Source organism: Podarcis raffonei, chromosome 9 (assembly GCF_027172205.1).
Source record: "Podarcis raffonei isolate rPodRaf1 chromosome 9, rPodRaf1.pri, whole genome shotgun sequence".
In the NCBI taxonomy this organism is placed as follows: Eukaryota; Metazoa; Chordata; class Lepidosauria; order Squamata; family Lacertidae; genus Podarcis; species Podarcis raffonei.
In genome coordinates this window covers 71,184,754-71,212,595 of record NC_070610.1, presented here as the reverse complement: position 1 = coordinate 71,212,595, position 27,842 = coordinate 71,184,754, and the positions used below count along the sequence as shown (strand labels likewise).

Sequence of the window (27,842 nt, the reverse complement as noted above, 5' to 3'; positions counted from 1 at the left end):
CCTTCCCAAGTTAAAGGCAAGTATCCCTTGGCAACAAAGTTTTAAAGATGCTTTGGCAGAGTTGCTGCAAAGAAACCACAGCTGTAGAGATCCTGGGCAATGCTTCTCTAACTCTCATCGCCCTCAAAAACTCGCCCTGATGACAGAATTCACGTTTATGCTTGTAAGCGAAAAGAGAGGCCCACTTTCTCAGCGGCAAACCCAGTCCCCTCTTCCTTCCAACAGTTTTAAAAGGCTTTCAAGACTACAGAATGTTAATGTTGGCAAAGATCTATTTTAAGCCCTTGTTGGTGTGTTTATATGGGTTCCTCCACAGCAGGACTCATATTTTCGGTTTAAGATCGGAAAAGGACTAACGTTTAAGAGCAGTAACACAGCAGGTGCAATGTGCAGTGATTTAAGACATGCAATGATGTTTATGGGATGCGGGTGGCACTGTGGGGTAAACCACAGAGCCTAGGACTTGCCAATCAGAAGGTTGGCGATTCGAATCCCCACGACGGGGTGAGCTCCTGTTGCTCGGTCCCTGCTCCTGCCAACCTAGCAGTTTGAAAGCACGTCCAAGTGCAAGTAGATAAATAGGTACCGCTCCGGCAGGAAGGTAAACGGCGTTTCCGTGCACTGCTCTAGTTCGCCAGAAGCAGCTTAGTCATGCTGGCCACATGACCCAGAAGCTGTACGCCGGCTCCCTCGGCCAATAAAGTGAGATGAGCGCCGCAACCCCAGAGTCGGCCACGACTGGACCTAATGGTCAGGGGTCCCTTTACCTTTAGCTTTAATGATGCTTATACCATGGCAGTAACTCTTATTTACAGCAAATTCAGACAACTGTCAAGTCAGAGCCGAGGAGACAAAGGCAGATTCGCACACTCACAAGTTAACTGCTCACAAGGCAAGTGGTCTACTGTCATAATCAACGTAATGTAGGAACAAGCAAGCTCATGCAAGATCACCCAGTTCCTGCCTATGACCTAGAGAATTGCAACTTGCCACTTTTCAGTCCACGGAAGGAGAGCCACAATCTTATGTGAGTTCAAGAACCCCACATTACATTGCTCATGCATGTAGACAGGCTTGCTAGAATTGGGTTTTTTGTTTGCTTGCTTGCTTTTGCAAACTCTATCCTCAACATATTTCCATAGCCATCTCAGATAGCTATGCAGTAGGCTCTCTCTAAATGTGTGGGACATGGAGATGTAGTAATATAATTAAGCCTGGTGTTTATGTCCTTCTGCTTTGGTGAACTTCTGAGTGGCAGTAATGTTAGTTTCGAAAGCATGGTCAGATTGTCCCCCTCTTCCTCAAATTCAGTTCTATATTACACAATATTCTTTTAAGCAGTTAACAGCATAGAAGGTAAACAGGAACTAACCTGTAACAAAACAAAACAAATCAGCATTGTATTTACTGATCTCAGAATGCAAACATTTTGCAAACTAATTCATTTCATCCCAGTGTTAAATGCAACATAAGTAAAAACTACTGTAACAATGTTTCCCAAACGAATTGTTGCAAGTGATTGTAACTGCCAGCAAGACCAAGTCTTCACTTTCAGACCACAGATATATTCTACACAAAACAGCCAGATCACACAAATGGAATTGCCCGTCTGATTATGATTATTATGATATTAGCAGTAACTAAAAGATGTTAACAACAGCCAAGTTACGGACTAATCTCTCCACAGAAAAAAAATAAAAACCTGAACAGTATTATTTGGTGCAAAAGTAAGTGTTGCCTCACATATTCTGTATTTCTTTTGTCAATGTTACGAGAGTTAATCCAGAAAGCTGGCTGCAAACTAGGAATGTAGCAAACATCTGTGAATTAAAACAGGAATACTAAAAAATAAATAACAACAACCAAAACAACAACAACCCATATTCTAGCAAGGACCTTTCTAACTGAAGTCTGCTGCCATTTTACATAGCCTTGAGCACATTCTCTGACACTCCATGCTAAACCACATCCATAGAGCTGTTCTTATGAAGTTGTCTATTCAGCCCAGTGTCAGCATCCTGGAGTAGCTGCCAGGTGTGCTGAGCCCCACACTACTGCTACACAGGTGCCTGCCCTGGAACTTCAAAGCACCTGCCCAGCAAGCCTGGGTTTTCAAACCATGGTACCAAGTACCTTGGAATCACCATTTTAATTTTGCACAATGCTGCATCAGGGACAGGAAGCAGAGGGGAACCTAGCTCAGTATTGCTTGCACTGACCGCCAGAGGCTCTCCACACTTACAGGGAGCCCTAACTGGAGACGCTGGGACTTGAACCCGGGAACTTCTGTTTGCAAGGCAGGAGCAATACCACTGAGCCACGGTCCACCTCTACATGGTGGCTTTAAGTCACGTCTTGCCCACCAAAGGAACCTTAACCCATGGAGAAGCAGGCCCACATAAGGACATTTTGGCAAGGGCCTCCTCACACCTGGAGCCAGATCTGGGACAACTGACTGGGGTGTTCAGGGACGGACCCACAAGAACATACGGTGACTCTCCAAAAACAGCAGCTGTGAAATGAAATTGGGTAGGAAGGAAATAGAGGGGAGGGCAATAAATCAGAAATTGGCTTAATAATCCACAGCAGCACTTATTATTATTATTATTAATTTATTTATACCCCACCCATCTGGCTGGGTTTCCCCAGCCACTCTGGGCGGCTTCCAACAAAACACTAAAATACAATAACCTATTACACATTAAAAGCTTCCCTAAACAGGGCTGCCTTCAGATGTCTTCTAAAAGTTTGGTAGTTATTTTTCTCTTTGACATCTGATGGGAGGATGTTCCACAGGGTGGGTGCCACTACCAAGAAGGCCCTCTGCCTACTTCCCTGTAACTTGCCTTCTTGTACTGAGGGAACCGCCAGAAGGCCCCCGGAGCTGGACCTCAGTGTCCAGGCAGAACGATGGAGGTGAAGACGCTCCTTCAAATGCAACATGGAATTGAGTAACCTTGGAATCAGCTGTCACTTTGCTTTGCTTTGTTTTTAAAAAACCTAAGTTTCTAGTCCTCAGCTGTTAGAAAAGGTAGGTGTGGGAAATAACTTGCGAGATTTCAAAAGACAGGAAGGGCAGCAGTGGGAACCAAGCAGAATTTGCTACGGGCAGGACTTTCACTTTGTGCCATTCCCCGTGAGTAACGGGAGAACAATAAAAATTGTGCAAACCCATCTGGCACAGCATCCAGGTTAGCCTGGCACAGAGTGTTATCTTTATCTCCGTTGTGGAGTATGCGCAGGACTGCCTAAAATTCTTACTGAGCTCTCCTGAGTTACGGTACCAACATCTGTTGGTGAATCAGAGAACCTGGTTTCTCAGCCATAAGCTCAGAGGGTGACCTTGGGCCAAGTCATCTATCTCTCAACATCAACTTCCCATCTGCAAAAAAAAAAGGGCCACCTCCAAGCTTTATTGCAAAGACAAATGGCATAACGATTACAACAGACTTTGCACACCAAATATGGCAGTGTAATAAATCAGCCTCCAATTACATACACCGCCTTGATATTTTCCATGGGATTGACTGTGCTATCATTGAGCCATTCCACCTCTTAGCTGAGCAAACATGTTATGGAGAGAAACCTATTAAAAATAAGCTCCTTTACATCCAATTCCTATTCAGAATTTATGCCTTCTTAAAGGTAACAGGAAGCTAATAATACTAAGCCCTAGTTATCTACACCCATTATCTTGGTGTGTTTTTTATGGCTCTAGTAGACGGAATGAGTGCACTAGGCCTAAAGCCAGGTTATACTAGATCGAGAACTCAAGGTTTCTCAATCAACTCAGCAGAACTTTAGACTAACGCCTAGCTTTCACTGAGGTTGTAAGGCTGTGTCTGGGACGCAATGCTCTGACTTCAGATGGGGGCTAACATTACTGAATGTTCCTTCCATTCATATTTTTTTTTAATAATAATATTTTATTAAATTTAACAATAAGGAAAGACATCACCAAACAAAGGACAATAAAAGCACAAAACCAAGATTTCACAATACATAAAATACCTAAAATACAAACATTTAACCTAAAAAAGAAAAAAGGAAAAAGGAAAAAGGAAAAAAACACCAGTCAACACACAGAAGTAAAATAAGAAAAAACACAAGTCACTCTTTTCTAATTATTCAACATTAATTAACTTATTTTCCTGACTTCCTCACGTCTCCCTTTTTTGTATCCCTTTTTGACAGTTGGTTCAGCAAATTCATATCCTACCACTTTGTCCTTAAGTATCCTACCTCCCAAATTTATAATTTCAAACTTTCACTCTCGTCACTAAAACCCCTTCATTTCATTTCAATGTCATCAGCATTCATACATTTTACACTGCTTCTGTAAATAAATTTTAAATTTCCTCCAATCTTCTTCCACCAACTCTTCTCCCTGGTCTCGGATTCTGCCAGTCATCTCAGCCATTTCCATATAGCCAATTACTTGCATCTGCCATTCTTCGAAGGTAGGTAGTTCCTTCCATTCATAACATGCCCTCCCCATAGAAAACTAGGTGTCAAAATGACAGCCTTCTGCATGAGTTGCTAGTTTTCTGTGTGCAGGGAATTCCACCCACCCTCTGCAAGGTATGGTTGCAGCATTTGGGGCTACAGTGGTACCTTCGTTCTCAAACTTAATCCGTTCCGGGAGTCCATTCGACTCCTGAAACCATTTGAAAACTAAGACACAGCTTCTGATTGGCTGCAGGAGCTTCCTGCACTCAAGCGGAAGCAGTGTTGGACGTTCAGCTTCTGAAAAACGTTTGCAAACCAGAACACTTACTTCCAGGTTTGTGGCGTTCAGGAGCCAAGCCGTTCAAGCACCAGGGTACCACTGTATTTAGTCAAGTTTCAAGTCTTGTCTGAGTGACGTCTACGCTGGCCTGGTCATGTCCCCAGAATGGAAGATGGCAGGATCCCCAAGGATGTGCTCTATGGGGAGCTGGCTTCAGGCACCAATCCCATTGGCACACCATTTGCAGATGTCTGCAAATGTGGAGGGAAGGCTGGCAACATCAACCACACTGTGTGGGAATCCCTTGCGGATAATCACAGTGCCTTGAGACACAGTGTCAGGTTGTACATCCATACCAGTGACCAGAGGAGGAAGGACCTATGTTGTCAGTGTCCCTCCACCTTTCTGTTCATTCTCAACCAGCACATTAAACTTGTTTGATGCATTCAACCAGAAATAGTCTGCTTCTCTCTATCAGCTAATAATGTAATTAAAGAAAGCCATTTCCCAGCCAAAAAGACAAGAGAGCATATCCCCTCCTGCACTGCAAGGACTAAAATTAAACTTCTGGCACTGTTTATAGAGGCAGGATTTGGACTCAAACTCCAGAAAGGTGTCAAAGCCAATATCCCCCCCTCCTGGGTAAAATTAAACATCCACATGCAGCATCTGCTGAAGGTCAGGACTGATGTTTTCAAAGCATCCTTCAAAATAATTGTGAGGTTAATGCGCACACAAACACATTGGCTTTTCATTTCCAACATCCCAACCAGCTTCTGCCTGCCAAGGCCAGAGGGCAAAGAGACCAATCATGAGGCAGCAATCCTGATGAACACTTCCTCGGCTGGGGACAGGGGCGGCCTGTCCCATTTCGCCTCAGGGGGTGAGACAGGAAGGTGCCACCCCCCCATGCTTACCCTGGTTGTGCCATGGCAGCTTCTGGCAAGATCCTGAGCAGCAATTATCTTGCCAGAAGTCACTGTCACAGGCTCTGCCCCACAGGATTCCACCACCTGAGGCGGTTGCTTCGATCTGCCTCACGGTCAGGCCGGCCTTGCCTGCAGAACACAGCAAAGCACTATGGCTAAAGGTAAAGGTAAAGGGACCGCTGACCGTTAGGTCCAGTCATGGACGACTCTGGGGTTGCAGCGCTCATCTCGCTTTACTGGCTGAGGGAGCCAGCGTTTGTTCACAGACAGCTTCCAGGTCATGTGGTCAGCATGACTAAGCTGTTTCTGGCAAATCAGAGCAGCGCACGAAAACGCCGTTTACCTTCCCGCCGGAGCGGTACCGATTTATCTACTTGAACTTTTTGGTGTGCTTTCGAACTGCTAGGTTGGCAGGAGCTGGGACCGAGCAACGGGAGCTCACCCCATTGTGGGGATTCGAACCGCCGACCTTCTGATCGGCAAGCCCTAGGCTCTGTGGTTTAACCCACAGCACCACCCACATCCCGCACTATGGCTACTAACAGTCTTTTAGCACACCTCCGCTTTGTCTCTCTCTGCCCCCCTCAGGTGGAAAACATGTGATTCTCCAACATGGACCAACGGTCAGGAATGATGAGAGGGCCATAGAATTCCCAGGGTTCTTACAAGGGAAAAATGATATCACAAGCTACTGTAACTCATTGCACTTTCCCAGGAGATGTAAGAATATAAGGAGAGCCTACTGGATCAGGCCAATGGAGCATCTATCATGTTCTCACACCAGCCAACTAGATGCCTGTGGGAAACCCATCAACAGGACCCGACAATAAGAGCACGTGACCCTTCTGCAGTTCCCGGCAACCTCCTCTAGCAGAAAGTAGCAGACACAGGTGGCAGCCATTGATAACCCTCATGAAGACATAGCAGAGAGCAACAGCCTATGCCAGGGGTCAGCAAACTTTTTCAGCAGGGGACTGGTCCACTGTCCCTCAGACCTTGTGGGGGGCCAGACTATATTTTTTTGTGGGGGGAGAAGAAGAACAAATTCCTATGCCCCACAAATAACCCAGAGATGTATTTTAAATAAAAGCACACATTCTACTCATGTAAAAACACAAGGCAGGCCCCGCAAATAATCCAGAGGTGCATTTTAAATAAAGGACACATTCTACTCATGTAGAGAGCCAGTGTGGTGTAGTGGTTAAGAGCGGTAGTCTCGTAATCTGGGGAACCAGGTTCGCGTCTCCGCTCCTCCACATGCAGCTGCTGGGTGACCCTGGGCCAGTCACACTTCTTTGAAGTCTCTCAGCCCCACTCACCTCACAGAGTGTTTGTTGTGGGGGAGGAAGGGAAAGGAGATTGTGAGCCGCTTTGAGACTCCTGAAGGGGAGTGAAAGGCGGGGTATCAAATCCAAACTCTTCTTCTTCTTCTTCTACTACTCATGTAAAAACACGCTGGTTCCCGGACCATCTGCGGGCCGGATTTAGAAGGCAATTGGGCCAGATCCGGCCCCCGGGCCTTAATTTGCCTATCCCTGGCCTATGCTCATGTGCAGCAACAGTAGAGACCATGTGAATCAGACCCACTGTTCCATCTTTCTCCAGACTGCATATACACCGACAGGCAGTGGTTCCTCAGGATCTCAAGCAGGAATCTTCTTCCCCATTGCTGAACCTGCCTGCAAAGCAGATGTACTACCACTGAACTTCCCCATCCATCACCCGCAGGCAATTTTTATCTCAGCCTAGGCAGCCAAGCAAGGACAGAACTACAAGATTGCTTTCAGAGATTCTGCAGCAGCACAGTAAACAGAAGAGCTATTTGCGACAGCCTCTTCTTGCTCTCTCATATCCAATAGGCATGTGCCATTAAGGCGTTATGAGCTGGAAATTTATGGGGAAATTGGTGCACATTAGGAGACTACAGTACTATCAAAGGCATCTTTACCCCCCCAAAAAACCCCACTGTGGTGCCTTGAGAGCCAGTGTGGTGTAGTGGTTAAGAGCGGTAGACTCGTAATCTGGGGAACCGGTTTCGCGTCTCCGCTCCTCCACATGCCGCTGCTGGGTGACCTTGGGCTAGTCACACTTCTCTGAAGTCTCTCAGCCCCACTCACCTCACAGAGTGTTTGTTGTGGGGGAGGAAGGGAAAGGAGAATGTTAGCCGCTTTGAGACTCCTTAGGGTAGTGATAAAGCGGGTTATCAAATCCAAACTCTTCTTCTTCTTGACACAGTCTGCCATTCCTCACCCCCAACTTGCAGAGAAGGTCCATTCATCCAAGTGCTACTACCTGTAAGGATCTGCTGCTTCTTTCAAGATACAAAGCAAATTGGTAGGCATTTCATGAGCACACATTGCGTGACGCAGCATGCTTTCAAATGAAGATGCGTAACAGCAGCAGGCCACCAGGAAATATTGCTTTAAAAGATAAGAACTAGTGATAAACGTTCTTTAAATATTCCAGTCATGGGAAGTTAGTGGGAGAGGCAGTAGGGGGCTACTCAGGATGACAAAATTATAACTCCAGAATGCAAGTTCACTTGTGGCAGAGAAACTATGAGCGACCGCCTACGGCACAGAACCTCTCCTCTGACCTGCAAACACAGGTACTCTTAACCTGAACTGTTTTTAACCATTCTGCAATGCACCCCAAGCAGATCCTGAGACACTATATAAATAAATATAGCCGCAATGTAGTAGAGACAATATAAATAAAGCTGCCCTCAGGAGACCCTGAGCTGCGGGGTTAATTGAAATACAGTCAGGATTTCAAGCCGAAAGGCAGAATGGAAAAAGATGCAAACAGATCTACTGCATCTTTCTGTTAATTGCTTCTGAGCTCATACAGAATGGGTCTTTCTACAACTTGGTGACCTCCAGATGTTTTGGACTTCAACTCACCCATCAGCCTCAACCAAGCATGGTCAGAAGAAAACAGCTCTCAGTTTAATCCAAGCTTGTATTTCACAAGTTAAAGCAAAGTTTTCAGACCTTTTAAAATTTCACCTTCTAAAATTAAAACCAAATTGTTTCAATTCTCCATTTCCAAGCAAGTAAGGAAAAGCCATCAAATATGGCACCAAATGTAGAATTCAAACTTTTAAGCAAGTTTATTATCTTTATGGTTGATGAATATTGGAAAATCTGTGGGGAAATGTCTGGTAACTCTCCAGAATGATGCTCAGAACAACTTTCAGACACCAAGAAGAGGAAATTCTATTATCTCCATATCTCCTTGCCCCTCACTATGATTAGCCGAAGCAGACTAAATTATTGTTGAAACAAAATTTAAAAAATCCTTCCAGTAGCACTACTGGAAATAATTTTTTTCCCCCAACTACGGCAGACCAACACAGCTACCTACCTATAACTAAATTATTGTTGTTATCATCATTAACTTACACATTTTTAATGAGTCACTATTTTTATTTTTATTTTAAAAAATGAACTCAAAGCGACTTACGAAAGCCCAAATGGGCTTCTAAGTGCTTTACAAGTAAACAAAAACCCAATGACACAAGCATTAAGATAAAAACATCTGTAGTTAAATGACACGGTTAACTGGCACAATAAAACAACCCTATTAAAAGATTAAAATGTATACTTTCATAATTGAAATATCAAAAAGCCAATCCCATTTATTGCGAACTATGCAAACCAAAGAACTGTATGCAAATGTGTATGACTAATACAAGTTGTGAAATCCAGCTTTCCTTGGCAAAGAGAACGCACTTTCCCACAGTCATTCCTTGGCCACTGTGAGAACAGGACGCTGGACTAGATGGGCCATTGGTCTGATCCAGCAGGCTCTTATGATGTTCCTATCTGTCCACCTAGACCATTATTGCCTACTATGTCTGGCAGTGGCTTTCCAAAGTCTCAAGAAAGGAAAAGCCAAAGTCTCAAGAAAGGGTCAAAGGTGCCTCTTCAGCTGAAGTTGTCCGGGTCTGAACCTGCAGGCAAAACACACATGCAAATCTTTGACTCTGCCACACTGAGATGCAACCTGTCCCTTACAAACTTTGGCACTGCCCTCAGTTTTATCCAGCAAACAATATAGCATGGTTTGAACAGTTGAAGCTCATTCCTTTGTTGTGAATTGCCCAGAGATCTACGGGTGAAGGGTGGTATAAGAATTTAATAAATAATAATAATAATTCCAAAATATTCCTATTTTAGAAATAAACTCAGTTTACTTTGGTGAGTTTTACTCCCTTATCCTGTAAAGTTACGGATTTCAGCTTTTGTTTGTTTCATTAAATTTATATGCCGCTCGATTGTAAGAAAACCTCAATGCAGTTTTTGTCTTTTGTCTTTCACCAGGCCTTCTGAACATCACCTGAAGCAAAAGTACAAACTCAAAAGGAAAACTTTTCAGCGATTCCAAATGAACAGCCCACAGGAAGCCGAAATATTCACAGACTTGTGTCACTTCACTCACAGTACATCAAACACCGAAACACGTTCATGTTCCCACGACTTTAATTCAATCACAACATTGATTTGTGAATCCTGCAGATTTTGCCTCTTTCAATCCCATCCATTTTAATGCAGTTCTACTGAATGTTCCATAAATTTCCACCAGAATTACTATACACCAAATAACATTACATTAAATATCCTATCACATACATTATACCCATTTTTTCATTCTGTCTCATTGTTTTCAGCCATCATTTGTCTCACAAGCATCATCAATATGGCAACAGATTTATTGCTGCTATATAACGCAGGATATTCCATGCAAAAGGCAGCCTGTTTACTCTACAAATGTCATATGCAAAGTTCAGCAATAAATAATTTCTAAAAGCACAATAGAATTTGGCGTTTCCAGGAGACTAACAAACCCTGTCATTTGAGAGTACAGTGGATGCTCGGGTTGCGAATGTGATCCGTGTGGGAGGCACATTCGCAACCCGCAGAGTTCGCAACCCACAGCGCCGCGTCTGCGCACGCGTGGGTCACGGTTTGATGCTTATGCGCACGCGCAAAGCGTGATTTAAGTAACCTGTTCCAGTACTTCCGGGTTTGGCGTGGTGCGCAACCCAAAAATGCACAACCTGAAGCATCTGTAACCCGAGGTATGACTGTACTACTTGTAATCTCATACTGGAGGCTACTAGGTGGTGATCAAAGTGTGCTCTGCACATTATCAGGAGCAAGCTTCACAAATTCTAGCTGTTACAAGGCTGAACTTTCAGTATCCACAATAGGCTCTAAAGAGTTGCCCTGGTTTGAATGTCTGTTAGGCTTGTATAAGAGTTCGTTCAAAGCAACAATATGTGGGGTGAAGCCACTCAAGTTTCCAAAAAGGCACACAACACCTAAGTCCCAAATAGCATTCGCTTGAAAAATTCCTATTGAGAATACATGCACGATACTACCATTCTTCGTATTTCAAGCTTTTCTCTCACACATCTGGGTATTAAAGTATGCCTTTCACAGGGTCATCCTGAGCATGTTTATTCAGAAGCATGTCCCACCACATTCAAAATGATTCGCTCCCTAGGAAGACTGCAACCTCAATCACTGTCCTTCCTCAGCCGTCACCAGCATTTGAAAACCGCCAGGCACATTTTGCACCTGGCTATTGGCCACTTGTGACCAACTGAACATGCCCAGGAGCCAGGATGTTGCTTGAAGCCTCCACCATCTGGAGGTGCATGCCCAGGGATCCATGAATCTTGGCTGTTTTCACACACCGGCAAGACATCCTGTAGAATTCTATCCATGATACTTCATCTGTACAATCAGAACAAATTTCAGGAACCAAAAACGCATATTGAAAAATACATGTGGCCCCAAAATGGCAACTAGACTTTCCATTTTGGCAACTGTAACCCTGGTTTAAGGAGCTATTTGGCCCATAGGTCATATTTCTGATTTTCTAACACTGCTCATTCATCATCACTGTACCATTTGACTGCACCCTGTGTGCATAGGGTGGGGAATCTGTGGCCTTCCAGATGTTGGACTCCTAGCTCCCCATCATGACCAAAGGTCAAGGATTATGGAAGCTGTAGTCCAGCAACATCTGGAGGGTCAGAGGTTCCCCACCCCTGGCATAGTCCTCAACCCATGGACCCTGTGTTTATGTGTGGGGTTGTCACAGACAGGGCAGGTGAGTTTGGGAGTCAGAGAACCCAGGTGTCCCCTCACTTTCTTCCAAGCACCTGGCCAGGCCAGAAAAAGATATTGCCCAGAATGTTGGCAATTGGGCTATTTTAAAATATGTGAAACTGAATAGCATCTATGATATGGTAGTGATGATACTGAAACAGCCAACCTATAAGCCTACGCGGTGTGTATGTCATTGTGCTGCTCCCCATTCATTTTCAGTGGTGCCTGATGATGAAATGTGCACACATACTATGTACAAAGTATAACATGGGGTGCAAATCAGCTAGGTTTTACTCAGAGCAAACCTATTTAAATTAATCAACCTAACCAAGTCATGTTCATTTATTTCAATGGGACTACTCTGAGTAGTTGAACACCACCCATGGATCCTCCCCTCTAGTTATCAACTTCTGAGACCAAGGCCAGACCAAGGTACCTGGAATTAGGTGTAAGGTTCAACTGCACTGAGCCAACATTAGCCTGATAGCCAGATATGATAAAAGCTGTTAACCTTGATCAGAAAGTTTCTGCTCACATCAGAATGCTGAGGCCAGGAAATCCCAGAGATTATAATCAACGAAGCGAGCTGCCTTCAGAGTATTTTAGCTTCATTTCTGACTGCACTATGGAGAGGACCCTTAACTCCCTTGGGGCTAGGATGGACGGACCTGCTTCAGGATTATATGCAAGGATGCAGAAAACTGCAAGAACGTCCATCCATTTCTGCTCATGCAGCACACACAAAAACCAGTTGCAATTTCCGTCAGATGGACAAGAGGTAAACAGTAGAGTAAAGGTTGTATATTGGCACAGTTCAAGCACACAGTTCTATGTATTTGTTCAGGTCATGCACACACAAAATTGACTTCTGGAAACAGATTCTGTCTTGTTACAAAACAACACATGTCATTCTCTCTTGCCATGCGCAAGATGCAGTGTCTAAAAAGGTTCACTCATTCACAGCAATAACAAGGAGTACTTCCCTTACTCAGATCTGGCTTCATAATATGACATAGTCAACTCATTAAGTAATGATGGGACAGCATCATGCTGCTTATATGCCCATGACTACCTGTGATTGTCTCAGGAAGCAGTTAACTGCTGTGTTGTTACTTAAGGTAAAGGTAAAGGTACCCCTGCCCATACAGGCCAGTCGTGTCTGACTCTAGGGTTGTGCGCCCATCTCACTTAAGAGGCCGGGGGCCAGCGCTGTCAGCAGACACTTCCGGGTCACGTGGCCAGCGTGACAAAGCTGCTCTGGTGAGCCGGCACCAGCACAGCACACGGAAACGCCGTTTACCTTCCCGCTATAAAGCGGTACCTATTTATCTACTTGCACTTAAGGGTGCTTTCGAACTGCTAGGTGGGCAGGAGCTGGGACCGAAAGATGGGAGCTCACCCCGCCGCGGGGATTCGAACCGCCGACCATGCGATCGGCAAGTCCTAGGCACTGAGGTTTTACCCACAGCGCCACCCGCGTCCCGTGTTATTACTTAGATGGCACCAATTGTATTATCTCTATTGATTTATATAGAGATAATACCAATTGTATTATCTCTATTGATTTAATGCCAAAACTGGATTCTAAGCGGCATACAAAATATAAAAACCAGTTGCACAAACATTTAAACACCCCACAATTAAAACACACAATAAAATAATATCACAACAGAGACACACATAGAGGTCAGCAGCATTTGAAAGCACCGAAGGGTAAAAGTAGAGAAGAGTTTTGTGGAATGTCCCCCTCTGAACCCCCTTGCCTTGACCCGACCCCCCCTCAAAAAAAATTCAATGCAGTCCCCGAAGAAGAAAGCTACAGAAACATTACATATAACTGAGACCAGAACTCTTGCTTTTTAAAACCAAAGGTGGTAAAATTAAAGTTACAAACTTTCAGGATGGTACTTGACACACCTGCAAATGAGTCACATCTGCAACTGCATAATATTCTAGCTTAATTTGGGCAAGACATGTGGAAGCTGAACCAACAACAAAGGCTTAGGAGTGCAGGTGCAGAATACAAATTTACATAATAGGCAATGCTCATTGAGAGGAATATAGAATAAGAAAGTTGCTCCAGGTCTTTCCCAGTTTATTTACACAACACGTTGTAACATTAAACTCTGTGCAAGAATAGTAAGAAATCTGACCACTTACAAGAGTTTGGAAACGGACGTGGTGTAGCAAGTTTATTAGTCCTTGAGGAGCTTGACTCTGAAATTAACTGCAGAATAGTTGCACGCTTTTTCCTCCATGCGATTTTGTGCCTCTGAATCACCTGTTTAAATCTCTACACTTGTCACAGAGTAGAAAGACGGGTTTTATACCGGCTTTTCTTTCTGTCCCTTTCCAGTTTTCTTTTCAGTTATTTGTTGACTTAGGAAGAACAATGCTCCACCAGAGCCGTACATCCTGCTCTAATACCAACCATCATGCTTTTATCACATTTGCAAACCTCTCCCTCAAAATACCATTACAGTTCGGTTGCCTGCAAGCTTCGAATTGTTATTTTCCAGGCACTCAAAGCTCTGCCTGTTTTAGCAGGCATGCGGCAAAAAAAACAGGACAGTTATGAGGCCCAAGGTGGGCCTGATACACCTGCGAGCTGTGTTTGGCTTGGTAGGTCACAGGTTTCAGAGGCAGGTGCCAGCCATACAGGTAATCCAACTCACCTCCTTACAGGTTCACAGAGAGTTTGGAACAGCTGAGAAAAAGGAGGCTACTGTAAGGGGGCAAGTTCAGCAGAGTGCTAGGACATAAATCACTTAGTCTGAACCACAGACACCTTGTTTTTTTATTGTGTTTCACACAGAAACATACCATCATATTCCACATCCCTGTGTGAGACACTCCAGAAGACAGGGGTATAAGCCCCTGCAAGGAATCAAACAGCCCTGCTAATCACTATCCCTCCCCGATTCACCACGAATAATGAATTCATTCAAGCTTGAGTAGCTAATACAACAAAACACAGGCGTCTTGCAAAAGGCATAGTACCTGTGACTCAAATCCAACTAGAGTCAGTGGGGCTTAAGCCTCATAGAAACGAACAGGACTTAAGACAGTCACAACATACATAATCTCCATTAATGCAATAGGGCTTAAAAGAAACAACGGAGTTTAGCTGGATCAGGACCAGCATGGTGTTTCCTGCTTGGCAGGGGGGTTGGACTCGATGGCCCTTGTGGTCTCTTCCAACTCTATGATTCTATGATTTATATTACAGATTAAGGGCCAGGCCAAATGTGAAATGCAGCGTAATGGTTCCACCTGCTCTGTGGTTTTTAGCTGTTTCATTTGGTTGATGGAGTATTTTAGTATCTATTGGTTGTTTTTATTTTCTGCTCTGCACCCTGCCCTGGTATCCATAAAGTATATGTATATAAATCTTTTTTTAATCCATGCATAGATATACCATAGGGCTGGGAGATAGGCCAATATATCGTCCAAAAATGGTTTGAAGTCCATATCATGATATCATTTTAATGTTTGACCTGTCAATTATATCATAAATCAGGGTGGGTGGGTGTTATGCAAAAACCACAATGCGGGGGAAACCATGAAACCAGCCAATGCCTCTGCATAGCTCCATCCTCATTCCAGACATAGTGAAATATTGGTATCTCATGATGTTTAGCTGCTGATATATCAACATGTTGGAAGTCAGATATCGCCCAGCCCTAGACAACAGACTGTCTGGACAATGCCATACCTGGGAGCAGGTAGGGAAGAAAGTTTGTCTGAGTTCTCCCATTTAAGAAAAAAAAATCCCCACATTCATGGAAAAGTCATCCTATCAGGGAGAAGAATAGGCCACAAACCTTCTCCATAAACTGCGAGGTGGATATTCAACTTGGGAGTAAAACTGAAGAAATCAGGTTGCTCCTACCGCAGGGGTAAGGAATGTTTTTCTACCCGGGGGCAAGATTCCCTAATGGGCAACTTACTAGGGCTGAATACTAGAGGTGGTTTGGGCCACAGGAACAAGTGGGTACACAAGCAAGGAGGAATATAAAATTCAAGCACACATTCCAGTCTGGCAAACACACAAAAGGAGAGTGCAAATCAAGGTCACTAAGGGATGTGACCTGGGGAAATCAAGTGTGGTTGGCGTGGCCGTGTGACCTGGGGAGAGTCCCAAAGGCCAGACAGAGAGGCCTGGGGGTGTCATGGACTGGTTGAACGCAAAGGAATGGTGGGAGGAGCTAGCTGAGGAACCACCAAGGGAAGAAGGTTCAGAACCCTGGGAGTGGTGGTGGGACAATGACGAGTGGTCAGAGGGAGAAGACCGGGATGAGAAGGTATCAGAAGCTGAAGAGGTAACAGGGCTTAGTGAGCTGGGGGAGTCTGTGGCAGAGAGAAGTCCAGAATCAGAGGCAGAAGGTCTGAGAGGAGGGAGGTCAAGAGGCAGAGATGAGTCTGGCTGGTGAAGAGTCACAGGTGTGACAAGCTGCTATGACAAGCTCCCATCCCTCCTGGTCTCCCAGAACCAAAAGCGGCATGAAAAGGGTGGAGGAAAGGTTGGCTTCACATAGGCACAGTCTCCAATTGCTGGGGGGGGACCTGTAGAGGAGGGGAATTAGGCATCTTTGGGAAGGCAGACACCTTTCATCTCAGCAACTGCTTCATGGGGGCAAGAACTACCAGTGATGAGTTGCTATGCTCGTTAGACCTGACATTCTTGTGCTGATAGTGTCTTTGCTAATAAAGGGTTAACTCCAACTAACACTGTGTGATTTATTGCTGGCTAGCTCCTGACACGAGCACCACATTCAGCCCCTGGCCCTGAGGTTCCCCACCCCTCGTACTACTGCCTCTTCTGCACCAAAGTTGCACATTGCCAGATCTTCAAACACAATTGTCATACAAGCAGGCTATGGGGAAACAAATTTCCAAGAAACCATACTAAAAGGAATATTCATAACTCCAAAAATAGCTGCAATTCTTTCCCGTAGGACCTGGTTTCCAATGAAATCTCCCCAAGAAACTTCAGGCACAGAAACTTACGAAAGGGCCAAATATGTGCTGTATGGTTCTGAAAGCCCTCAGGCTAAACACTACACCACACAGGATGGGGGGGATGACCTGACCTTATCAATACTGGTTTAGCAGTTTGAATAACCAAATTTGCTATGCTGGGACAGGAAGCCTCCAGGAACTAGAGGAAAGTTTCTTCCCCCAACACCACCATAAAAAGAGATTTCCTGTATTTCTAGTTAGAAGTGGCTTAAAGCGTTGTGAAGAGAAAGTTCCTGCGCCAATCGCGTGCCACTTTTGCCGTATTTTACGTCAGAGAACAGAAGGAGCATATTGAAAAGGAGCTTTCGCCTCTCCTCTCTCAATTGTACAGTATGAGCTATCAGCAACACGATAATCTCATTAAGCTGAAAACTGAGAAGGTGCGGCGTCTACAGGCCACGGTGCTATGTTCTAACTGTGTTCCTGGATACTGGACTTCCATAAACAAAGACCGACCGAATGCTGGATAAGCCAATCCATTTCTTTATTTCTGCACACACTGACATCTGGCTGTCTTAATAGCAACAGATGGTCAGACACAGGAGCTGTTGGCTTTAACCAAGCAAACCGTTAATTTCTTGTCAATATTTACACATTCTTTCGAACAATGCAACCATTAGGAAGCACTTAAAGAGAAATGGAGATGGTAGCAATTATCAAGGCCTGGTGCATCCATTTATCCTCATTAACTCCTCGTTAAATGAACCAGATACTTGATAGGAATATTTATTCCCTACTGAGCAGAACGTTTGGTATTCGGCAGACTTCTTCTCCCTCTTCAAAAGAAAGAAATAATTTTGTCTTATTAAATTGGCTTTTCAAAGCTGCGTAGCATCAGGTATTACCAGAGCCCCGAGGTGTTAACAGATATTAATTTGCACCAGTCGATTCGCAGCAACTAGCCATACTTCCCTTATCGATGAAGCTATTCAAATGTGAAAGCAAGAACTGTTCCTGGGGAGCCAGCCTGACTTGCAGCTGTTGCAACAAAACTTTCTCCAATTAGGTTCTAGCGCCCTCACTAACAGCCAGGTAAGCTCAAGAACAACATACTTTACAAGCAAATAATGGTCTTAAAGTAAGTTGTCTCACCATGTTCTCTATAAGTTTGACCTGCGCAGCAAAGCCACTAGCTTACCAAAATGCATGTCGAGAATGAAGGCTCTTCACTTTCTCAGATCCTAATTTTCTCCACTCTGTGTGCCTTCAGCTCTTTTCTTTCTCAGGCATCTGCTGCCTCCACCAACTCGTTTTCCCACTGCTACCTGCTTAGATGTGTGCTTCGTTCACAGCACCCCTGACTTTCAGACCACTTCTTACTCTTTTCCATCTCAGTTCTGCTTGCCAGCTCCACCGCTGAAACAATACAAATTTTCCTGGCCCCAGGTCCTATGTGAGGTTTCCTCCCACCCCACCCCAAAACCCTGCCTTTTCCTGTTACTACTTTTTTTCCTCTACCTTTCTCTCAAATTCCTGCTTCTCAGACTACAGTGCTGCTTTTCACCCTCCCTGTTCCTTAAAATTCCTGACCTCTTTGCTTCTAACATCCAGTCATACCAACTACCTAGTAGCTTCTCCCAGAAGTACCTTCAGTACACCCTATCTGAATTTCATTTCTCTCCCATCCAAACTGACCTTTCGCTTCCCTCACAGAAGTTGCACCGTTCGTTGTGATTCTGTTGTGAACACCTACACCCGTAAGCAATGAAAACACGACACCAAAGGAGACTGGACAACGGGGAATTAGGGAGGGGGGGAATAACCAGGTTTATATTCTATAGTAGCATGTTAAATCATACAGGCCTTTTCAGATTATGCAAAATCAGCAAGTGGGGATATTCTACTGATAACATTGGATACTTAAATCTTGATATCTGCCGTGCACTAGCAAAAATTAAAAATAATAAATGTCCAAACTTATCAGTTGAATGGAATGCTGACAGAATCTGACAGCAACACGACTTGCAGGGACATTCATTCCCTAGCTGGGGCCTGAACCAGGGGTGTAGGAAGGGGGGTCCCCCATGTTCCATCATGGAGGGGGGTGACAAATTATCAAGGAACAATTACTGCCCTACTAGGGCGGATCATAAAAAACTTTTTTTAAAAAAAATGCCTGCTCCAAAGGTCTTATCTTACTACACTAGGGATTATATAGCTATATATGAAATTTCATGCATATCAGTTAATATATTGACCCTCCTCCACGAAAATAGCTGTTTACTTGGCCATTTTCCTATGTCGTGAAGGCTGAAATTTCAATTCAGCGGAGCACTTACTGTTCCCAACCCTAACCCTGCAGAAAGCCATCTAAGTAGACTTTAATTTGATTTTGACATGTTTTTAGGAGGTAATTTAATTGCTGTTTGATTTTATATCAGTGTTATGCATCTGATGTTAGCCGCCCTGAGTCCAACTTCGGCCGGGGAGGGCGGGATATAAATAAAAGTTTATTATTATTACTTATTATTATTCCTTTGTAAGGAAATATGAAATAACGTAAAACCATTTTTGCTGGCAAAAAAAAATATCAATGGGGGGGTGACTAGAAATTTTCCACACCGGGTACCACCTGACCTTCCTACACCTCTGTCCTGAACACGCGAAACCAAACTGCATCACCCATTATCAAAAGCACATGTAAGCCTAAGCCTTTCTGCAGGGCCAGCCTACAATGGCAATGATATGCTAGGTGCGTTTGTCTCCACCTGAAAGCCTTGCAGCCTCTTCTGCTGTTCTACAGCACTGTGTGGATGCTTTGCAGCCAAAGTTCTACGACGATACCAATAGTAGCGATGAGAAATAGTGGCTTGACATGTAATAAGCCCTATGTATCCTTGTGATTTCTTAAATACTGAAGGAACAGAACACTCAACACCCAAAAGGTGGTATTGCTTTCTCATGGTTCACTGCAGGCTATACAGCAGGCTATGTGCATTAAATAATCAAAGAATCCTGTGGCACCTTAAAGAGGCATCTGAAAAACTGGGCTTCCGTCCAGGAAAGAGCCTATGACATAATAAATTTGTTCGTCTTTTAGGTATAACAGGACTCTGGCTGGTTTTGCTGCAAGAGACTAACATGGCTACTACCCCCTCTGGAAATTTTTACATAAAATAGTTTGCAAATCAGAAGCTGGCCTCAGGCATGTTGCCTCTTCCTCTCCGCTCCCCATCACGCGCAGTGCATGTCTCTCTATGCTATATTTGTTCTAGTCCGTTGTCGTGCTGGTGACAGACTGTGTATGCTCCAGGGGGAGGGAAACACTGGAGACAGGCAGGGCAAGTGACCGAGGCGGCAGGTGGAGGGGTTGGCTTGCAAAACAAACCTGGGCATCAGCCCCTAATAACATACTTGCAATGGGAAGCCCAAAAAAATTGTGGCGAAAATGGAAAAAGCAGCAGAAATTGTTGCAGTTTGTGTACGGTCGGGAACTCAAATCAAACAAGCACAGACTATTGGTATCCATTAACATTGTTGCCGTTTTAAAATCTGCAAATGGTATGAAACATTGTTTCAATGCTTCCTTTATGCCGAGATGAATTCAACTTACACAAATAATTACATATGTTACGTAACCTATGTTAAACAGCAGACAGCAAGACAAATACAATGGTACCTCGGGTTACAGACACTTCAGGTTACAGACGGTTTAGGTTACAGACTCCGCTAACCCAGAAACAGTACCTCGGGTTAAGAACTTTGCTTCAGGATGAGAACAGAAATCATACTCCGGCTGCGTGGCGGCAGCGGGAGGCCCCATTAGCTAAAGTGGTGCTTCAGGTTAAGAACAGTTTCAGGTGAAGAATGGATCTCCGGAACGAACTAAGTTCTTAACCAGAGGTACCACTGTAATGTAGTATTTGGTGGAAACTGAACAGCAGCAGAAGAGAAACAGCGCTGATGGTCATGAATACAGGTTGGAACAGAAACACCTGCCTTCTGTACATGCATAAGCCTCATCCACATGCTCCAGCTGCTGCTTTATGGGGAAGAGTGAAATGAATCGGATGTCTTCCACACATAAAGGCCTTCATATGGAATGTGTGTTTGAGTGAGGAAGGTACGGTACTCGGCTGCTTCTCCCCCAGGGGGCCGCCCAGTAAGCAGCGAGAAGAGAGAATGGGCCACATGTACAGCATTCATTGCTCTGCCCCCTGTTAAAAATGTTTCATTAGGTCCCCTCATCCACCCTTCTATTCCAACGCACAGTTCACAGTTCCCAGGAATTCTGAATGGCCTAGCAAAACACCCATCAAATGCAGATAAGAATGGAGGGAAGTTTGTATATTGCAAGAACCCGAAGAGTAAAGTCAAGTGCCTCTGTGCCTGAAGGAGCTCTGCCAATATGTGAGTTGTACAGTACTGTATGAGGGAGGCAGCAGATCTTGCCACCCCATCCAATATCCTCCCCCTGTGCAGGGCTTTGCTTTTCCACATTGACTTATATGGGAGAAAGTAAAGCTGGGCACTTGGATAGGGGCCAAATTTTAGGTTCCATCTCTTGGTCACACTAATAGTGCGACAGATTTCAGGGGGAGGGGCTTTGTGTAGATTAGCCTATATAGCAGAGGAACGCAATCTATATTCAATCAAATTATACCACGCCACACGAGAATAGGAAAGAGCAAAGTGCAAGATGCCCGATAAGATTATAGATCAAGAGCAGTTGCAAGTATTAATAAGCAAACACAGGTTACTCAAGTTGAATAAGCTGTGCCACAAACTGTACAGTGATGAAAGCAAGAAATGCAAAGGCTTACCTAATTCCTAACACAATTTGAAAAGGAGAAGTTTTCACCCCACTTCCAAGAAACATTATGTGCAATGGAGATTCACTCACATATCCTGTCTCCTAGCGGACACACAACCAGTGAAAACCAAAGCAAGGAAAGGAGCGGGAGAAGACTGCAAACAAAAGGCAGGCTTATTACAACAATATAGTGATCGGGGGGGGGCAGGTTTTGTACAGAGAACAAAAGGATGCTAAGACACCAAGTTTAGAAGGCCAAAAAAGAGGGAACAGAGCACACCAGGATTAGCAGGAAGTTTATTTCGAGAAAGCAAAGGGAAGGTTGTGCAAGAAGTTAATTCTACTATAGTGTGGGCATGCACTATTTCCTCTTAGCACAGTGTAAGATTGTTTGGATATTACATGCCTTATAGAAACACGTCTTTCTAGAAATGGGGAGCCGATGCCACTTCATCCGATTTAATCAACACCAAGTCCTTAAACAATGCTTTTGTGTTTATCCACTGTTGTTCTTTTTCTAAATGAAAACGCAATGCTAGACTGAACTGGAAATGCAATATTAAGCAGGTGAAGAGAGGAGCTGGTGTAAGTTCCATACCACCTTTCAACAAGACCAAGCCACCTGAACTGAAGAAGGCTCAACATTTTGAACAGTGCAGGGAAAACCATGTGAATTTTGTATTTCAGATCCAGGAGGGTACACATACACACACAAATCGAATGCAATAGTTTCTACAGCCATCCAAACTGGCAAAATATGCACACTGCAAAAAAATTTGCTCTTTCTGTAGATGCACAGGCCCTGAGACTTAGGCTGGGGCTGATGATGCAAATTGGTAGCCCAAAACTTTTGCAGATCATTAGGTTGGCGAAGACTGAGTAAAAGGGGAGAAGCAAAACCCATACGAAAGAGAAACGAGTTGAGAGGCATATCTCTTTTATTATTTATTATTGTTGTTGTGTTGGCCTCTAGGCACTTAACAGTCAAGTTTAAAAGCAACATCTATCAAAAATGTAAACAACTGAATCAATACATAAAGCCTTGCCAAGGGGAGCGAGCAGGAAATGACTTATCAGCAATCCAGAGTAGAACTTTTGACTCGGTTGGATCAAACGTCACCATACGCCCAGGAGAAAAGGAATGTCCTAACCATGTGCCAAAAAGATGTTCGTGTCAGCACCAGACAGACGTCACTTGAGGAAGCATTTCACATGCACAGGAGGAGCCACAATCAAAAAGGCCCTGCCTCCGTGCAACCTTCCAAGCCCCTCTCACAAGGAAGCACACGAAGAAGGTCCTAAGATTGTGCTATTTCTGCACAATCAAATCTCTGAATAAACAAATATATCCTAGCTATCACTTTCTTGCAGACAGGTACTACATGAGGGAGTTTCTGGTTTGCATGAGTTATTTCTAGAAGTGGGCCATGAAAACCTCGCTGGTTCTCATCCCACCAAGGTTACTAGGATGCACTTTAAAAATCAGAACTGGAGAACAGTTGTTTTGCGTTAAGAGCGAGATCAGCCCTTGGCAAGATCATCATCACCTTTCTTACTTGACAGATCAGGCTGCAATTAAACACTGGTACAAAAAAGCATTTAGTGTCGCCTTTTCCCTACACCTTGAGCTGTCTGGGGGTGATGAAAACTGAAAGCCCCAAACATCTGAAGAAGGTTGGAGAAGACTGGTTCAGAGCAGCAGAAATGACAAAGTGGAATATGTCTTTTTTCTCCTGCACACTTCTCCACCAGATGCATGGGCAAGATTCACACAGTATTGTATTTCACACCATAATCATCGCCACCGCATCATCATCACTGTTTTTTCAGTGCCAAAATTGGGTTAATTACCTTTCCATCGCATAATCGTGCTGGTATAATTCCGTTCGTCTCACTACCCAAATGGAGCAGCAGTGTATTCACCAGTAGCCTATGGATATGCATTTATCTCTCACACATTGCCAGTATATCGCATTTCCATAAGCACAAAGGGAGCGGGCAGGCGGACGAAGCTGCCACAGGTGAGGCACACGATATGGCAAGACTTGCATCTTCCCGCGACACCTTAACTGTACAGTGATACGTTAACATGCAAGGACTGTTTAGTAATAATAATTTTTAGCTTCACATAATGGTCGCACTCCGCATTTTTGCAAAAATAAGGGCATAAAATGTGGAGATGGTGTGGGGAATTACAGTACCTCCCTAGGCAACTCTCTTGCCTAGCACCATGGCCTGACCTAGTGCCCCCCCCCCACACTTCTTTGCCCAGCCAATACCAGTGTCAACACAGCACACTTCTGTCCCTTCAAGAGGGACTGAGCTTGGTGCCCGGTGCTTACAGACCACAAACATGTGTCCAACCCTTCTGCTCTTTCCCCTGTTTAAGCCCAAACCTTGCAAATTCCCAACAGAAACCTTTATGTGCCACAGTGGTGAAAACTGGAGGAAATGGGCAGGGAAGAAGGTAATTACTACAGGCAGGGCAGAGTTCCAGAAATACATTTTATCCATGCTTTTTGCTGAGTGGAGCCTTTAAAATAAGCATTAGCCTGGTTGAAACGGGAAAGAATGAACTGCGCACACAGGAGAGTGATCGGACTGGCAGAGGAGGGATAGAGAAATCCGTCCTTCTGCATGCAATATAAAAATGCTTTATTTTCTTCATTTTGTATGCCTATCACCAGCAGGCTAGGGGTGGGTGGAATTACAAGCTAGTTATGTTTGCGGACTTGATTTACAAGGCTCAACTAGCAGCAATAGATGGTGGTAGTTCTGGCAAATAAGTACGCCGGTCGATAGCTAAGTCGCTACCAGCTCTTAGTGCGCCTCTTCCCAAAGCCTCGAATATATATCCCCATCTCACAATGCAAAAACCTCCAAGCCCACTGCCCAATTTTCCTCCCTCATCGCTTCCCACTGCCTCCTTCCTCAGCTGCTCCACATGGGAGTAACACAACTCCATCCAACTTGCCATTGATATCCCCAAACCATAGAAGTCAAAACCATGGGTTACACACAGTTGTGTGTTCTGAATCATGCAATGCGGACCCCGCTACAACCTTGGTGGGAAGGTTGTTTAGCCTTCCCCCCACCCCTTAAGCCATTTCTGTGCACACTCCATAAGTGGATTTTCCCCTACAAATGAAAAAGACCAAAGTCCTCAACTTTCTCCCTGCGCCATGGAAAAAAGCAGCTGGGAAAGGTGATTTTGAAGGGGTAAATGGCAGGAGGGGAAAGATTTAAATGGTTTCTTCTGCCTGCTACTGTCCCATTCAAGACAGGACAGCAGTATCCAGAGGCTGCTTTTCATGTTTGTTTGTTTTTTAAATAAAAATTTGCACAGGCAAAGGGACACACAACTCTTTGAAACATGTAACTCGGTCCTCAACTTTCAGTACGCAGTCAGCCTGGGCTTATAAACAATGCTTTCAACCCCAAAACCTCATCTCCAAATATTCCCTTGGCATATCTGTGCTCCCCGACCTCCACAACTTGCTAGTTTAGATTTTTAATTCTGTGGCGGAAAAGGATTTCCATTTTGCTTATGAGACAGTAAGGGATGGGGCTATAAAATAAATATGCCCCATTCCTAGACTCCGCTGCCCCAAAGCCCTCTGCTGCACCCCAGCTGTGCTCAGATTCCAACACCGATAGTTGACTCCCTTCGCAGTCCCTCTGACCTGACCCCTACTATTTCCCACATGTAGTGTCCCTATATCACAAGAGACCTCTATCAAAAACACACTCCATCTGCTGGCCACCTGAAGCAGGGAAAAAACTCTAATCCTCCCACAGATCCTCATTAGTTGTCTTGATATAAACCTCAATGCTACTCTATCACTCTCTTCCACTATGCAAATTATATCTCCCAGCTTCCTTCCCACAATAGCGAGAAATAATTCCCTTTCCCTGTCTCAGCCAATCCTGATTGTCTAGCTCACCCTAAACATATCCCTCTGGGCAAACTATCCTTGCATATCCAGCAACTCACTCTCTCTCTTGCCTCCAAGCAAGCAGCCCTTGAAACCCAAACTCCAGCATTGCTTTCCAAACTACTTCCCTTGCCAATCTTTCTCCACCAGCCCACACCCCCAAACACCTAGCCTCTCTTCGGTAACCCTACAACTTATATCCCAAACCACTAAGCCCTGCTACTCTCTTTGTGGACAACCAGTGCTGAAATTCTCCCTGACACTTATCACCTCTCTGCCAAATTACCTTGCAGTCCATCTATGATACTTTTATGCAGTCCCTAAACAACTCCTGTGGTTCTCTGCATTCCCACTACTTTGCCCAGACCTCTCAGGTCAGGTTTGGCTCCCTGCAGAGTTTCATTTTAGCCAGAACTCACCAAACCTTAGCTATGTGCATACATGGCTTTCCATGCCCAGGTTCAGCCTCACAAGAGAGTTTGTCGGAGCATGTGCAAAGTGCTTGCCTTTCTCAACTAAGTAACCATGATCACACCTGATTGTAAGCAAGAAGAGCGGGTCAATAGGTGCAACTTTCAGGCAAGTCTGAACACACAACACCCCTTCCAGAACTGTATGTCAGAACTTAAGCTATCGCCCCCTCCTGGCCAAACAAGAACCCCTCATACCTCTAAATCCTGCACTTTTAATCACCTACCCCCATTGCGTTCACTTCCCAATATATGGAAGTTAGATGTGACGTGGGGGGACACTTTGCACATCCTCTGCAGCATACATTTTTACTCTCCTTCCTATGTTCCCATTTCCACCACCACCAATATCATCCCACCCTCACACACACACAAAATTCGTCTGCGGTCTTATCCCCACTTTGTGCCTGTCAATTATTTAAACCTTGTCAGCAGACCCAAGCAAAAAGCTTTGCTTTATTTTAATCCAGGCTATAAATAAATAAGCACAAGGAAATATTTTTTAAAAATACTTTTCTTCTCCAAGTCTAGCAAACTGGGAAGAAGTCCTGTCCCAAACAAAGTACTTTTTTCTGGGGGTGGGGGGGTCTCAAGAGTATGCAGTACCAGCACCTTCTTCTCCAAAAAAAAATGTTAAAAGTGTTGCACTTACTACAACAACTTCATGGTGTCTACCAGCACCTTAAAAAAAAAGCACTACTCCGAACTATTTTCATGTAGTCCTTAGAATGGATTTGGGGGATCCCTGCTTCCAATCTCGCCTCCCTTCCATCCAGTGGCGTAGCGTGGGTTGTCAGCACCCGGGGCAAGGCAAGTAATTTGTGCCCCCTAACTCGTGGATTTGCGCCCTCTAACCCTAACCCCCTGGTGTTGCGCCCGGTGCGGCCGGCCCCCCTGCACCCCCCCACGCTACGCCACTGCTTCCATCCACGAATCTCGCTCCCAGCCTTAGCCTACCTGGCGGGGCGGTTGTGAGAACGCAAGAAGAAAAGCGTCAGGTGGGAGCAGGTGAGCTGTTTGCGGGAAGGAAAGCGAGCGGGAACGAGAGGGCGGCAACTCCCCTCCTCGGCCCACCCCCGTCGCCTTCCTTACCTCCGGGGGTCTCCTTTGCGTCTCTCCTCCATCGCGGCGGCCGGTCGGGGCTGCCGGAGCAGCAGCAGCAGCAGCAGAAGCCTTCGAGGCGAGCCGGGAGCTGCGCGCGCCCCGCGTCCTCCTCCTCCTCCGGAGTCCTTCCCTCCTCACACGCCGGCGGGCGGCGAGCGGCTTCGGCGCAGCCCCAGAAGCTCCGGCAGCGCCACCCAGCGCAGCCCGGCGACGGACGGAGGGCGAGAGAAGGGAAGGGAGGGAAAGAAAGGAAGAAAGAAGTCGCCTCAACTTGGGCGCGGAGCCCAGTCCGTCAGGGTGTCCGTCCCCTCCAGGAAGGAGAAAGGCAGCGCGTGGGTCTCCGCTCCCTCAGCGGCTCCCTGGAAGGCGGGCGCGTCGTGCCCCCTGCCCGCTCGCCTCGCCTCGCCTCACGTCAGGGGGCGAGCCAGGGAGCGCGCGCGCCGAGGCAGCCCCTCAGAAGAAGCGCTCCTCCGAGGCGGCGGGAAGAAGCGAGCGCGCGGGAGGGAGGCGACGGGGAGAGAGAGGAGACCCGGCAGCCTCCAAGCGCTGGGAGCTTCCTCGCTTCGCCCGTCCAAGATTTAAAGCCGTGACTCGGTCGCCTGGGCGCCGCCTCCCTCCCGCCCGTCCCCACCTCCTTCTCTCTCCTCCTCCTCCTCCAGCCGGATCCCATTCCCTTGCCAGCCCTGGTGCGCTCTCGCCGCCGGGAAGCGTCACGGGGCCCCGGCCAGCCGGAGGAGGAGGAGCCACGCCGCCTCAGCTCGGGAGAGCTAACCTCCGG

At 45.4% G+C, this 27,842-nt stretch overlaps 1 protein-coding gene across 6 annotated transcripts in view; it reads right to left on the bottom strand.

The window, feature by feature from the left end:
- SLC4A4 (solute carrier family 4 member 4) overlaps nt 1–27,332 on the bottom strand; it is a 190,580-nt gene extending 163,248 nt beyond the window's left edge. For all 6 annotated transcript variants that reach the window (XM_053404377.1, XM_053404375.1, XM_053404378.1 and 3 more), the window contains exon 1: nt 27,053–27,332. In XM_053404377.1, coding sequence (XP_053260352.1) covers nt 27,053–27,084 — 32 coding nt within the window. In that variant the 5' untranslated portion in view covers nt 27,085–27,332. The remainder of the gene's footprint in view (nt 1–27,052) is intronic.
- Between the last annotated feature and the right edge of the window lie 510 nt (nt 27,333–27,842).